Source organism: Ciconia boyciana, chromosome 26, assembly GCF_034638445.1.
Source record: "Ciconia boyciana chromosome 26, ASM3463844v1, whole genome shotgun sequence".
Classification (NCBI taxonomy): domain Eukaryota; kingdom Metazoa; phylum Chordata; class Aves; order Ciconiiformes; family Ciconiidae; genus Ciconia; species Ciconia boyciana.
This window is the reverse complement of record NC_132959.1, coordinates 1,307,877-1,320,313: the sequence shown is the minus strand read 5'-3', so window position 1 is coordinate 1,320,313 and position 12,437 is coordinate 1,307,877. Positions and strand designations below refer to the sequence as shown.

General features: G+C 62.2%; 1 protein-coding gene and 1 long non-coding RNA gene across 5 annotated transcripts; one reads left to right on the top strand and one right to left on the bottom strand.

Moving 5' to 3' along the window:
• Nucleotides 1-2,354: 2,354 nt before the first annotated feature.
• On the bottom strand, nucleotides 2,355-3,899 carry LOC140644072 (uncharacterized). 2 transcript variants are annotated; one of them, XR_012039737.1, is made up of 3 exons: nucleotides 3,364-3,899; nucleotides 2,844-2,966; nucleotides 2,355-2,711 (listed from the first exon to the last, which is right to left on the bottom strand). It is a non-coding gene; the product is annotated as an uncharacterized lncRNA (long non-coding RNA). The 2 variants fall into 2 exon arrangements; XR_012039736.1 differs by having other exon boundaries at nucleotides 2,355-2,756; nucleotides 2,848-2,966.
• Nucleotides 3,900-4,162: 263 nt separating this feature from the next.
• Nucleotides 4,163-11,675, top strand: LOC140644267 (uncharacterized). 3 transcript variants are annotated; one of them, XR_012039769.1, is made up of 4 exons: nucleotides 4,163-4,222; nucleotides 4,893-5,546; nucleotides 8,222-8,421; nucleotides 9,154-11,675. XR_012039769.1 is itself a non-coding variant. In XM_072846915.1 (2 exons), exons 1-2 carry the CDS (start codon nucleotides 8,280-8,282, stop codon nucleotides 9,633-9,635), a joined length of 624 nt encoding a protein of 207 aa, XP_072703016.1. In that variant the 5' UTR covers nucleotides 6,008-8,279; the 3' UTR covers nucleotides 9,636-11,675. The 3 variants fall into 3 exon arrangements, 1 of the variants encoding a protein (XP_072703016.1); XR_012039768.1 differs by lacking the exon at nucleotides 4,163-4,222 and having other exon boundaries at nucleotides 4,416-5,546; XM_072846915.1 differs by lacking the exons at nucleotides 4,163-4,222; nucleotides 4,893-5,546 and having other exon boundaries at nucleotides 6,008-8,421.
• The last annotated feature ends 762 nt before the right edge of the window (nucleotides 11,676-12,437 follow it).

The following is a 12,437-nucleotide window of genomic DNA, read 5'->3' as shown; positions in this document are numbered from 1 at the left end:
TGTGCCTTGACTTTGGGGACAGCCCCCGCTTGGGGCCGGGTCCCCCCTTCCCCATCCGTCCCACCGGCCGACAGCCCCCACGTCCACCCTCGGAGCCACAAGCACGGGGCGCCCCGAGGGGTCCCAGAGGATCGGGCCCGGTGAGTTCGGAGCAGCAGACCCCCGGCGTCCGCGTGTCGTCCCCCCCATACGCACACCCGTACCTATGGGACAGGCTTTCCATCCCGCTGGTGTCAGCCTGACCCCAAGCAACACCTCGAGCAACACCCGGTTGGACCAGCCGGCTCCGTCCCACCGCCACAGCCAGCAGCACCAGCCGGCGTGGGGCTGCGGGGGGGGTCCCTCTTATGAATGTATATAAAGGTGTATATAAGGGGTGTAAGCACCCCCCCCCAGCCACCAGCAAGCGTTGCCGCTCCGCAGCCCCATCCCCGGCACGCTCCCGCCCCGGCCCCGAGGGTTTGGCGAATGTTTTGAGCCACGGCAAACCAAACCAGCCGGGAGCGGGAGCTCAGCCGGTCCCCCCAGCTCCAGGAACTGGGAGGCACTGGGCAGCCAGGGCGATGGGGGCCCCCGATTTCGCTGCCTGCAGTGGTAACGCTCATCCAGATGCTGGTTTAGGAGCTGGGGGATGGGGGGGGGTGTCTCGCTGGGGTGCGGTGAGTTTTGGAGGGAGGCGCAGGGTGGGGAGCCCTTCCCGGTCACGTCGCCGCCCAAAGCTGTCCCCTGGGATTAGGTACGAAATGCCTCCCCGCGCGCGCCCGCCCCACGGGGGTCTGTCCCGGGGAGGGGGACACATTTTGCGGTCCCCATCCCACCGAGCACCCCACTCCCAGCCGCCGACGGAGCCAGACCCCGGCGGGCAGGACCCGGCCTTGTCGCGAGCAGGTACGATTTCGAAGGGCTGCCGGGAAGGGGTTGGCAGAAGCGTGCTGCCAACGCAGCCCCGGCGGCATGGCCGGGGGGTCCCCTGCCCCCCTTCCTTCCCCCCCCGACCCCCCTAAAAGGTACTGTCAGGACGGGCCAAACCCTGGAAGGTGCTGAGCCCGCACCCAGCCTGAGCCTCTGACTGCAGGACTGCGTGCCATTTCTTGCAATGGTGCCTGATTTACACCCCCCGACACCCTCCTCCTCCTCGCCCCGTGCCCCCCTCCCCGGGGACAGCCCCATCTCGGGGCGGGGGGACACACACCCCCCCAGGTGCTGCACCCCCACATCGATAGCAATAGCCACGGCGGCAGCGCGGGACGGGCGTCCCGCCCCAGCCATCCCCGGGTGCCGCGAATCGAAGCCGAAGCTTTAAAATGAAAATTTCCCCCGGGGTGGGAACGGGGTCCCCCCCCAGGCCACGGCCGAGCCCCCCGGCACCGGGCGAGCGGGTCCCTTCCTTAGCACAGGCTGTTTTAGACCCCTAGAGACACATATCTGTGATCCCCCCCCCCACCCCAACCTCCCATTTTTTATTTTTTTCATTTTCCCTTTTTTTTTAAATATTATGTACTATATTTTTAGTCTTAAACACAATATATTATATATATTTAATTTTTTTATATATATATATATAAATATAAATGTTAAAAAAAGGGGCTGCAGGTCGCCTTTGTTCTGCAGGAGCGTCGTGACGGGGTGGGCCCGAGTGACCCCCGCCCATGGGACAAGAGCGGTGAGGGCGGGGGGGGGTCCGCAAGGTCTTGGGGGACCCGGCGGTGGCACGGCCAGCGGGGTTGGGGACGTGGGTGCTACAGCCGCCCCGGGGAGGGACGAGCTCCTTCCCCATGCCCAGCACAGAGCAACGCTTGAACCTGGGGTGACGTCTGTGCCGGCTCCCGGCCCCAGCGGGGACACGGGGCAGCTGGACGGGGGGGTCCACTGGCCCTGCGGACCCCAACCAAGCAGCCGAGGGGGCGGCAGGATGCACGCCGGGCTCCGCTGACCTATTTCGCCAAAGCTTTTAGCCGGAGCTGATGCCAGGGGAGGTTTGCCAGCCCCTCCGCACCCAGCCTGGCTTTATTTTTTTATATATCTTTTTTTTTTTTTTTTTCTCCAGAAAACCCTGCAAACAGGCTCGCTTAACGATTTTGTTTCCCTACAAATGTAGCCTATTACTTGGTGTGTTTCCACGCCTGGTTTATTATGCATGAACCAAGCAATTTGCCTGCCGCTCCCGGGGACACATCTTTAAAACAAAAAAAAAAAGAAAAAAAAAAAAAAAGAAAAAGAAAAAGGTGCTTTGTCATTTTTAATGGTTTTTGCTGGAGCGAGGAGCGGGCGGATGGAAGCATGGATAGACGGATGGATGGACACGGAGGAAAGGAGAGACATTAAGTTCCTTCTCCGTCCATAACCCCTCTAACTCGAACGCCGCCGTGCGAACCAAGCCAGGCAGCTTCAAAGAGATCGGCTCAGCTCCGAAATCCAAGCCCCGGGGGTGTCTGTACCTTGCTAAAGCAGCAGCCTCCTTTCCCCAGGAAACAAATCTCCTCTCCTCGCCATCCGGCTAATTTATTCCCGAGATGTATTCTAATTTATTCCCCAGGACGGCAGCAGGCTCACCGCCTCCTCGCAGCAGCACAGAAATCTCTCGCCTTCGTCTTCCTCCCGCTTCCCTTCCCTCGCGGCCTCGCCGAGGCTGCAGCCTTCGGGGGAGCGGGGGAATTTGGGGTGGACCGCGTGATTTTATTTCACTTCCATTCCCACACGTTCGTTCTCCCCTGGATGCGAGGGAGAGGAGGGTGGCAGGCGGGAGGGGAGAGTCTCTGCCGAAGTTTGAGGGTGCAGGTGAAACCCTTGCCCTCATCCCTGCGTTTTGGGGAGGGAGGACCCCCCCGGGAACCAACACGTACCCACCTCAGCTCCCAGGATTTTCTCCAAAATCCACCCAGTGCTGGCAAAAACAGCAACCCCGCAGCCTGGAGCTTCTTTACCCGGGGTGGGGAGGGGTACGGACAGCCACAATTTAACTCCAGCTGCAGCAGGTTAAAAAAAAAATAAATAAATAAATTAAGATTCCCTCAAGAAAACCGTAATTTGTCTCTCAGAGCCCAGCACCCGATAATAACACGCTGTAACCAAACAGAGATATGATTCCCGTCCCTTCCCTCACCGCCGGCTGTCATGCTGGAATTTAATCTTTCAGCCCTCTGTTACCCAGGCTGGTGATAAAATATAATTTGATTTCGTTCCTAATAAATCACGAGCTCTTGGAGAGAAAAAAAGAGGGAGGGAGGGTTGAAGTTCCCTGAATTTGTCTGCGTGGCAGGATGGAAAAGTGGGAGCTAACGCCAGCACCCCAGCGCAGTGCTTGGCATCAGCAGGCGCCCCCAAAGCAGGCAGATGGAGGAAGCAGCGAAGCAAAGCACTTACAGGCAGGAGACAGGCAGGTGCTGCCTGTGGGCCTCAGTTTCCCCGCCTGCATGAAGCTCTTGCAGGGCCCAGTCCGCCCTGGTCAGCACTGGGAGCAAACCATGAGGGCAGTGACTGTGGGACAGTGTGACGCAGCAGGCACCCCTCCAGCCACAGCCCTGCCCTGGGCAAGACGGCTGCTTTGAGTGCAGTGGAGACGGGGTACAGGGGGTGAGACCTCCCCCTTGGTGCCAGGCTTCAGGACCAGGCCTCAGTGCCAGGCCTCGGCCCTCACAGGCCTCAGGAGCAGGCGTCGGCCCTCACACGCCTCAGCTCTCAGAGGCCTCGGCCCTCACAGGCCTCAGCCCTTACAGGCCTCGGCCCTCACAGGCCTCAGATCCAGAGCCCTCAGCTCCAGGCCTCGGCTCTCACAGGCCTCGGCTCTCACAGGCCTCACGAGCAGGCCTCAGCGCCAAGCCTCGGCCCTCACAGGCTTCGGCCCTCACAGGCCTCGGCCTTGCCCCTTCGGGGTAACCGCCCTAGCTCTTCCGCGCTGCCCCAAGCCCTCCAGGCCCTCCAACCCCAGACCCGCCCCATCTACCACCCTCCCCGCTACGGCCCGGCCCGGGCGGGCACTGAGGGGCTGGCCCCCCAGCGGGGCTATTTATAGCTCGGAAATCCCGCGAGACTTGGGTGGTGCCGCCGCCAGGTGAGAACGAGGCGCGGGGCGGGGCTTGTCTGCCGCTGCCCGCTGCGTGCGTCATCACTCGGCGCCCGGCGGCAGCCAGGCCCGGGGGGGGGGGCAATGGCGCTGGTTGGGGCCTGGGAGCAGCGCCGGGGGGTCCCCAGGAGCCTGGGGCTGGGGGCGAAGGGGCCCTTGGTAGGGCTGGGGGAGCCTGAGGGGGGCCGGAGGCTCCAGGGGTGCTGGGGGGCGCTGGGGCCCGGGCCCCGGGGCTCTGGTGAGCCTAGGGCTGGGGAGTGCTGAGGGGCCAGCCCCGGGGCGTGAGCCCGGGGGCTCTGGGGGGGCCTAAGGCTGGGGGGCCTCAAGGCTGGGGGGCACTGGGGACCTTGGGGGCGTCCGCTACCCCCGTAACCCTGTTCTGCTCCCTGGCTGGGGGGCAGCAGCCGGGGCTGGCTGAGGTGGGCAGGGTCCCCCCCTCCATCTGCAGCCTCACCCACACGCACCCCCGGAGGCCTCTGGCCCCCTCTGAACCCCAACAGGCCGCTCCCCGAGCAGCGCGGGGGCTCCTCCCGGAGCGGTGCTGCTCGGCCCTGGTGAGAGCGGCCCGGAGGGCACGGCCGAGCCCGAGAGCCGCCCGCAGCAGCCAGGCCCACGCCTGAGAGCGATGGGAGCGGAGGCAGAAAGGGACGGGACGGGGTTTTCCGAGTGCCGTGGGGCTCTCCCGGGAAAGATGCTACTTGCAAAGTGCTAAATAGTGTTACTGCTGGGCTGGCCCCGGGAGGGAGTGCTCCGTAAGAGTGAATCTCTATCCCTAACCGTTGGTGATAAATAATAAAACACCGCGTTTTTCTTCTCCCTGTGTTCTCAGCCCCCTCCGGCAGCCCTTTCTGGAGCAGTGGCCTACTTCACAACAGGCGCTTTCGCAGCCGGGGCTCTTGCTGCGTGCAGGAGTTACTCACAGCAGCCTTTGGTGCTTTAACCGTGTCGCAGCTTTTTTTTCTGAGGAGCAAAAGCGTCTTCGCTATCATGAGTTCGGCTGCCTCTGCCTCTCGCAGAGGGTCAAAATAAGGATCCGGCCCCAACGTTGGCACGCTGAGCTCTGGCCGTGGCCGTGGGGGGCACAGGCACCCCCGGTTTACGTTACCTGCGGAGCCCTTTCTGGTTTTAAACAGTTGGTTTTTGATCACCAGCGTGTGCTGGAGGGAAACTTAGACGCTCACAAGTCTATGGGGCCTGGTGAGATCCACCTGAGAGTACTGAAGGAACTGGCAGATGGGCTCACCAAGCCCCTTTCCATCCTTTACCAGCAGTCCTGGCTAACTGGGGAGGTCCCAGTTGACTGGAGATTAGCGAATGTGACCCATCTACAAGAAGGGCCAGAAGGAGGACCCGGGGAACTACAGGCCTGTCAGCCTGACCTCGGTACCGGGGAAGCTGATGGAGCAGATCATCCTGAGTGCCATCACACGGCATGTAGAGGACAACCAAGGCATCAAGCCCAGCCAGCATGGGTTTAGGAAAGGCAAGTCCTGCTTGACCAACCTGATCTCCTTCTACGACAGGGTGACCCGCCTAGTGGATGAGGGGAAGGCTGTGGATGTTGTCTATCTAGACTTCAGGAAAGCCTTTGACGCTGTTTTCCACAGCATTCTGCTGGAGAAACTGGCTGCTCAAGGCTTGGACGGGTGTCCTCTTCGCTGGGTAAAGAGCTGGCTGGATGGCCAGGCCGTGGTGAATGAGTTTACTCCAGTTGGCGGCCAGTCACAAGCGGTGTCCCCAGGGCTCTGTGCTGGGGCCAGTCCTGTTTAATATCTTTATCCATGATCTGGACGAAGGGACCGAGTGCACCCTCAGTAAGTTTGCAGATGACACCAAGCTGTGCGGGAGTGTTGATCTGCTTGAGGGGAGGAAGGCTCTGCAGAGGGATCTGGACAGGCTGGATCCATGGGCTGGGGCCAATTGTGTGAGGTTCAACGAGGCCAAGTGCTGGGTCCTGCACTTGGGCCACAACAACCCCATGCAACGCTACAGGCTTGGGGAAGAGTGGCTGGAAAGCTGCCCAGCAGAGAAGGACCTGGGGGTGCTGGCTGACAGCTGGCTGAATGTGAGCCAGCAGTGTGCCCAGGTGGCCAAGAAGGCCAATGGCATCCTGGCTTGTGTCAGGAATAGTGTGGCCAGCAGGGCTAGGGCAGTGATCGTGCCCCTGTACTTGGCACTGGTGAGGCCGCACCTCGAATGCTGTGTTCAGTGTTGGGCCCCTCGCTACAAGAGAGACATGGAGGGGCTGGAGCGTGTCCAGAGAAGGGCAACGGAGCTGGGGAAGGGTCTGGAGCACAAGGCTGATGGGGAGCGGCTGAGGGACCTGGGGTTGTTCAGCCTGGAGAGAAGGAGGCTGAGGGGAGACCTCATCGCTCTCTACAGCGACCTGACAGGAGGGTGGAGAGAGGTGGGGTCGATCTCTTCCCCCAGGTCACAAGTGACAGGATGAGAGGAAATGGCCTCAGGTTGTGTCAGGAGAGGTTTAGACTGGATATTAGGAAATTTTACTTCACGGAAAGGGTTGTCCAGCATTGGAACAGGCTGCCCAGGGAAGGGGTTGAGTCCCCATCCCTGGAGGTGTTTAAAAGCCGTTTGGATGAGGTGCGTAGGGCCATGGTGCAGTGGTGGCCTTGGCAGTGTTAGGTTTACGGTTGGACTCGATGATCTTAAAGGTCTTTTCCAGCCTATACAATTCTGTGATTCTGTGAAACAGGAGCTGGCATCAGCTTGCCAGGGTGAGATCCCGACCCTGCGCTGGGGCAGGGTGGGAATGGGGCGGCTGCAGGGGGGGTACCCCATGGAACGGGGGCTGAAAGCAAGGCCCTGGGCTGGAGCAGCCCCGTGGGACCTGCAAGATCCCTACGAAATAACATGTTTTCTGTCTGCAGCGAGTGACAAGTAGCTGTGGCTGTCACTGGGTCCTTTCCTGAGGCCACACTTCCCTCTGCTGGAAGGCCACACAGGCGCATCCTTCTCCATCTGGGCGATGTCGTTTACTGGGAGCAGTGGGAAAATCCCCGAACCCTCCCGTCCTCGGGTTGTCACCTGCAGGGACAGAAACAGCCGTGTGCTGGGCGAGGAGAACGTGCGGCAATGCCTCAGCCCCGGCACTTTCACACCCGTTTCGGGAGCCGAAGCGAGGGGCGCAGCCTGAGCGGGCACCGCTCCTGCGCCTCGCCTGCCAGCTGAGCCTGGGGCATGTGGGGTCTGGCAGCTGCCGGCACCGCTGCCTGGGGGGCCAGCGCCTGCGAGATGATGCCGGGCGGCCTGAACGTGGCTGCCTGGAAGACGGGAGAGGCTGCGGGCTGGGGGACGGTGGGCAAGGAGGGCTGGATCCGGCCTGGAGGCGTCCCCCCAGCAGACGATGCTGAGCCGAGCCCACGCTCCGAGCAGACTTTGTCACCGCTGCGGTGACGGCAATGGGGACAAAGAGAAGTGGGCTCCAACGCCCAGGACCAGCCTCGCTCAGCCCGCTGCAGAGGCCTGGCTGAGGGGGGGGTGACACCGGCTGGCACCCCCAAAGCCGCGGGGGTCCCCCGGTTGTGGTGCAGGGACGTCACTTCTCAGCCCGCGTTGCCGCTCCCTCCTTCCCCGTCCGGCTGGGGCTGTGCCTGGGGGGCACGGCAGCGGGTGGCAACGCAGCGTCCCCTCCTCGTCACTCTGACCCTGCTAACGTGGGGACAGGAGGTGAAGGAAGAGCTTGCCGAGCTGCGGGCTGGCGGAGATGGACGAGGTGTGAAATCACGGGGGGGAGTTACTGTTACAGACACCGGGGTGCAAACGCGGCTTTGCGCTTTGATTTGCCGCTGCACGAGAAGGCAGCGAGGGTCGAGGACGGGCAGGTGCCGTGTCTGCCTTTTTGGGGTTGCCTCGTTGGCCGTGGCCGTCGGCTTCGCAGGTGGGTGAAGGGCGAGAGCGGAGGCGTCTGCAAGATGGCGGGGGACGGAGGGCTGGGGTGGGCCGCAGCGTCCCACCACCCACCGAGCTGCGGCCAGCTCCTCCTGCCCCAGCAGCCAGATCCCCCGCTGCGGGTGGTTTTAGGGGGTCCCCCATGTGGGATAACTGCTGAGGTGACTTGGAACACACCTCCATCCCAAAGGCTACCCGCCTCCAAGCTGCGACCACCCCTCACTGAGCTTCCGCTCTGAATTTTCCTAGCTTATACCTTTAAAGGCAAAGCAAGAAAACTTCACACCAATCCTAAGCAAAGGTATGTATGAGTAGAGTCACTCAAGCTCCACCCGAAAGGAGAAAGAAGAGAAAGAGAACGTTGGGGAAGACACCATCGCGTACCACTCCGACCTCTGGGATCAGTCACCGCGCTGAGCCTCTCTTCCCCCCCATGGGGACGCCTTTGGGTAAGAGTCGAACACTTGGTTATACCAAGTGCCTCCCCGGGAAACTTAGAAACCTCTCTAGAGTCGCTTTATTATCTTTTAACGCATTTATAGCCGGCAGTGTTACTCATATTCTTGGTATTTGCACGTGCTTTGCAGACAGTGAGTTTATCACCGGTAATCCAAAGCACCCGTGTGTCTGTTGCTCTAATAAACCGCACTCTCCATTGATCTCGCCGTGGTCGTTCTCATTGAACGCAACCAGACTCTTTACGTGTGGCCGTGATAGTTCACGCAACACGACCAGACTGGGCGTGTAAGCGCGTTATTAGTGAATCCGTAATCGTGACGTTCAGTACGCTGGACACGACCGGACTTCTAACGTTGTAAATTAATGCTGTCGCCTTAGCGAAAGCCCTGAGAGGGCTCTGGTTCTGCTAAGCGGCTATACACACAGTCCTTAGAAAATAAACCGTTGACCAAGTCTGAGACTAAGACTGGACCTAGCCGCACCTAGACTCCTCTCTGAGAAGGAGTTTAGAAAGCAAGGGGGTCCTGTCTGAACCTCGTGGCTCAACGGGAGGGTTCCCCCCCCCCCAGCCACTCCTCAGACTCCTATTTGCATGCGACAGTAACTCTTAACGCAACCCCCCGTCACCCTGTGCCTGCAGCCCTGGGGTGGGGGACGGGGCAGTGGGACCTCCCTTAACATCTCTTCTGCACCCTCTTTTTCTGATGCTCGATTACCCCAAGCCCGGGCGCAGCCCCGGCAGGTGAACGGCGTCCTGGGGGGGTCCGTGCTGCTCTCCCCGGCTCTGCCCCCCAACAAGACGGTGAAGGAGATCGAGTGGAGCTTTTCAGCCGGCGCCGGTGCCACCATTCAAGTGGCAGAGTTCGGCCCCAGAGGCTTCGAGCGCCCCGACCCCAAGGACCGGTTCAAGGACCGGCTGGAGATGTTCAACGAGACGGCGCTGAAGATCGGGGCCCTGGAGCGGGGCGACGGCGGGGTCTACGGGGCTCGGATTAAACTGCACCCGGCGCTGGTGGAGGATCAGTCCTTCAGCCTCTCCGTCTACGATGGGTGGTTGCAAAGCGGGGATGCAGATTACCGAAATTCTTTAATTTCGGCACTAAACGCCAGCGTGCGTGGCCCCTCTGCTAGCGCAGCTAGGATGTTTCCAGCCCTGGGAACAGATTCACCCCCGTGTCCCCCTCCCTCTGTGTGTGCAAAGTGATGATTTGCGGTCACATCGAGCTGAGTTCTCAGCAAATTATGTGGTTTTCCTGGCTGCGAACAAGCGCGGTCCCTGCCCCCCCCCCGCCTGCCCGGGGCTCAGCGCCGCTCGGCATCAGCCCTGCACCGGCCTGCCGTGCCTTCCCCCCACGCGGCACCCAGGCACTCGCTGCTCCTTGCCTGCCAAATGGCAGCTGCCGAGCTGAGGCCGATGAGCACGTAGGCAGCTCCGGCTCTGAGCTCCCCACGCTGTTTCCCGACCTCCCGGCTCCAGCACGCTTGAGCTAATTGGCTCTGGCAGCCGGCTGCGGCACGGGGCGTGCAGCCGGTCTCCGCGGCCATGGTGCTTGTTGGGCCACGTCCCGGCTGCTCCCAACCCTTCGGTTGTCCCCGAGCCCCCCAGGACAGGAGGGCAGTGGGGAGGATCTGCTTTTGCTGGGGTGTGTAATCCCCTCTTGTTGCAGAGCCGCTGCTGAACCCCGAAATCCAGAGCTGGCTGCTTTCGAAGAGCCCCGCGTGGTGCCGCCTCATGCTGCAGTGCCACGTACCCAGCGGGACCAGAGGCACCGTCGCCTGGATGAAACCCCATGGGGAAGCGGGGGGGTGTCAGGGTGCGTCCCCTCTGCCGGGGGGTGCTCTACGTTGGGGTGCAGCCCGGCTCCCCCACCACCAGCCTCACCTGCAGGTCCCGGCATCCGTAGACCTGGCCAGCGTGTGCTGGAGCGGAGGGGAGGGCGGCATGGAGGGATCAGAGGGGAGGGTGAGGGTCTTGGGGGGGTCTCCTGGTATCTCCAGGCACTCACGAGCTCCCTCCTGCCCCGCAAAGGGCTGTTTTGGCGGCCAGGCGTCCCCTCGCTGCCGTCCTTTCCCCATGGCAGGGGATGGCGTCAGGCCCGGCTGCCGGACCACGGTGGCTGCAGTGGTGCTCCTGCCAGCCTACGCCGCCACGCTGGAGTTTCCCCAAGTCCCTCTGCGGCACCGTCCCCGATGAAGAAGGATGAGGCGACGGCTCAGACCTCCGTGCCCACCTTCGCCGAAGCTCTCCGCTTTGAATTGGCGCTGCCTGGCTGCCCCTTCGGGCCGGCTCCCCGTGCCGCGGGGACATCCCTCGCCGTCCGTGCCAAGAACCGCAGCCCGTTCCCATGGACCGTCCCAGCCACAGGGAACGGCTCTGGCAGTGGCACGTGCCAGCGGGAACGACGACCTTGGGACTGATCCCGTGTCCTTCCCTTGAGTCCCACGGACACCCCGACATCCCCACAGAGGACCGAGCCAGCGGCATTTCCCGGCGCGATGGCGGGGGAGTGATGGACCCAGCGGCTCTGCTCGGTGTTTCCCAAAGTCCTGAGCCAGCGCCGACGCCTTCAGCCCACCCGGCCTGACGAGATGCTGCCCGTCTCCCCATCGCGCAGGGACCGCAGGGGATGTCCGGCACAGCAGTGCTTCACCTCGCCCTGGATGTCCCAGCCTGCGAAACCCCTCAGCGCCGACTCGCAGGCAGGAGGATTTGGCAGGAGGAAGCCCCTGCCTTGCACAGGAGCCGGTGTCATCCCCGGCGAGCACTTGCCATGGAGCCCCGTCTCCGGATGGATGGATGGCCTTCGTGCCATCCAGCCGCGTTGTCCTCCTCTTCCTTAGCTCTTGCAGGGCCAGCTGGTTTTCCCCATTAGCTGGAAATTTCAACTCAGCGACTTTCAGTTCCCCTCTGCTCTCAAGAGATGTGGGAGGAACTGGCAGCGTGGGCAGCGTGTCCAGCCCCTGCTCGGCTGCCGGCTCCCCTGGGGGGGACCCCAGCGGGCAGTTTTGGGACATTCACTGGCCCGTGTCCCCTCCCCACGCCTGCCTCAGTTTCCCCAGCGCTTTGAGGATCCTCGTTTGAAGGTGCCCCGGGAGAAGGGCTGGAGTTAATAGTCCTCTGGGTGCAGGTTAATGATTTTGCTCGTAGGCGGGGAGCGGCAGGGAGAGCAGCCCTGCTGCGGAGGTTGCTTTCCCCCTCCCTGTTTTCCACTTCGAGTTCCTGGAGGTTTTAAATAAAAAATAAGCTTTCTGTGCTGCTAATGGAAAGTGCTTCCTTCCAGCCTCGGCCCCCGCAGCAGCTCAGGGCTCCTAAATCATGGCTGGGAGGGCTCGGGGAGGCTTTTCTGCAGCCCCCCAAGGGGGGGAGAGGGGTGTAAGGATGTGGGGGAGCCCATGGGGACGGTTTGGCAGGTCCACAGCTGCCTCGGCATCGCCGCCGGACCCTGCCAGGGCATCTATTCCCCAGGTGCGTCCCCTGTGATGCAGCCAAGACCTCACAGCCCCTCGGGACATCCCCTCCCGTGCTGCTTTCTGCACCCAAGGGTGCTCGGGCACCCCCGTACCCCTCCCTGGGTGCAGAGCTGGGGGTGCTCCCACCACCCAGCTCCAGGCTGCTCCCGCTGCCTGGGTTTCCCCAGGGAAGTGCTCTTGATATTGGGAAGTCCCATTTCAACGAGCCCTTGGTCGTCCCCAGGGCCGGCGGGAGACCTGGCAGGGCTGTGCCGGGCATCACCGGCGTTAATCCGGGCACCGAACCGTGCTGACGAGGGATGCCGCAGGGTCGGGGGTCACCAGCAGCCCCCGCCATCCTCGCTTCCCACCCTCGGCGGCGCGGGTCCTGCGCGCTTCCCCCGGCCACCTAATCATTTCTGGCGAGCTAATTAATAAGCTGGCTGTGCCCCGCGATGCACGGCTTCCTACGGGTTGCAGCGAGAGGCGGCTTTGCTCCTCCCCGTCTCTCCTGCCGCTGACTCTGCCCACTGAGCCGCACGAAGAGCCGAGGAAG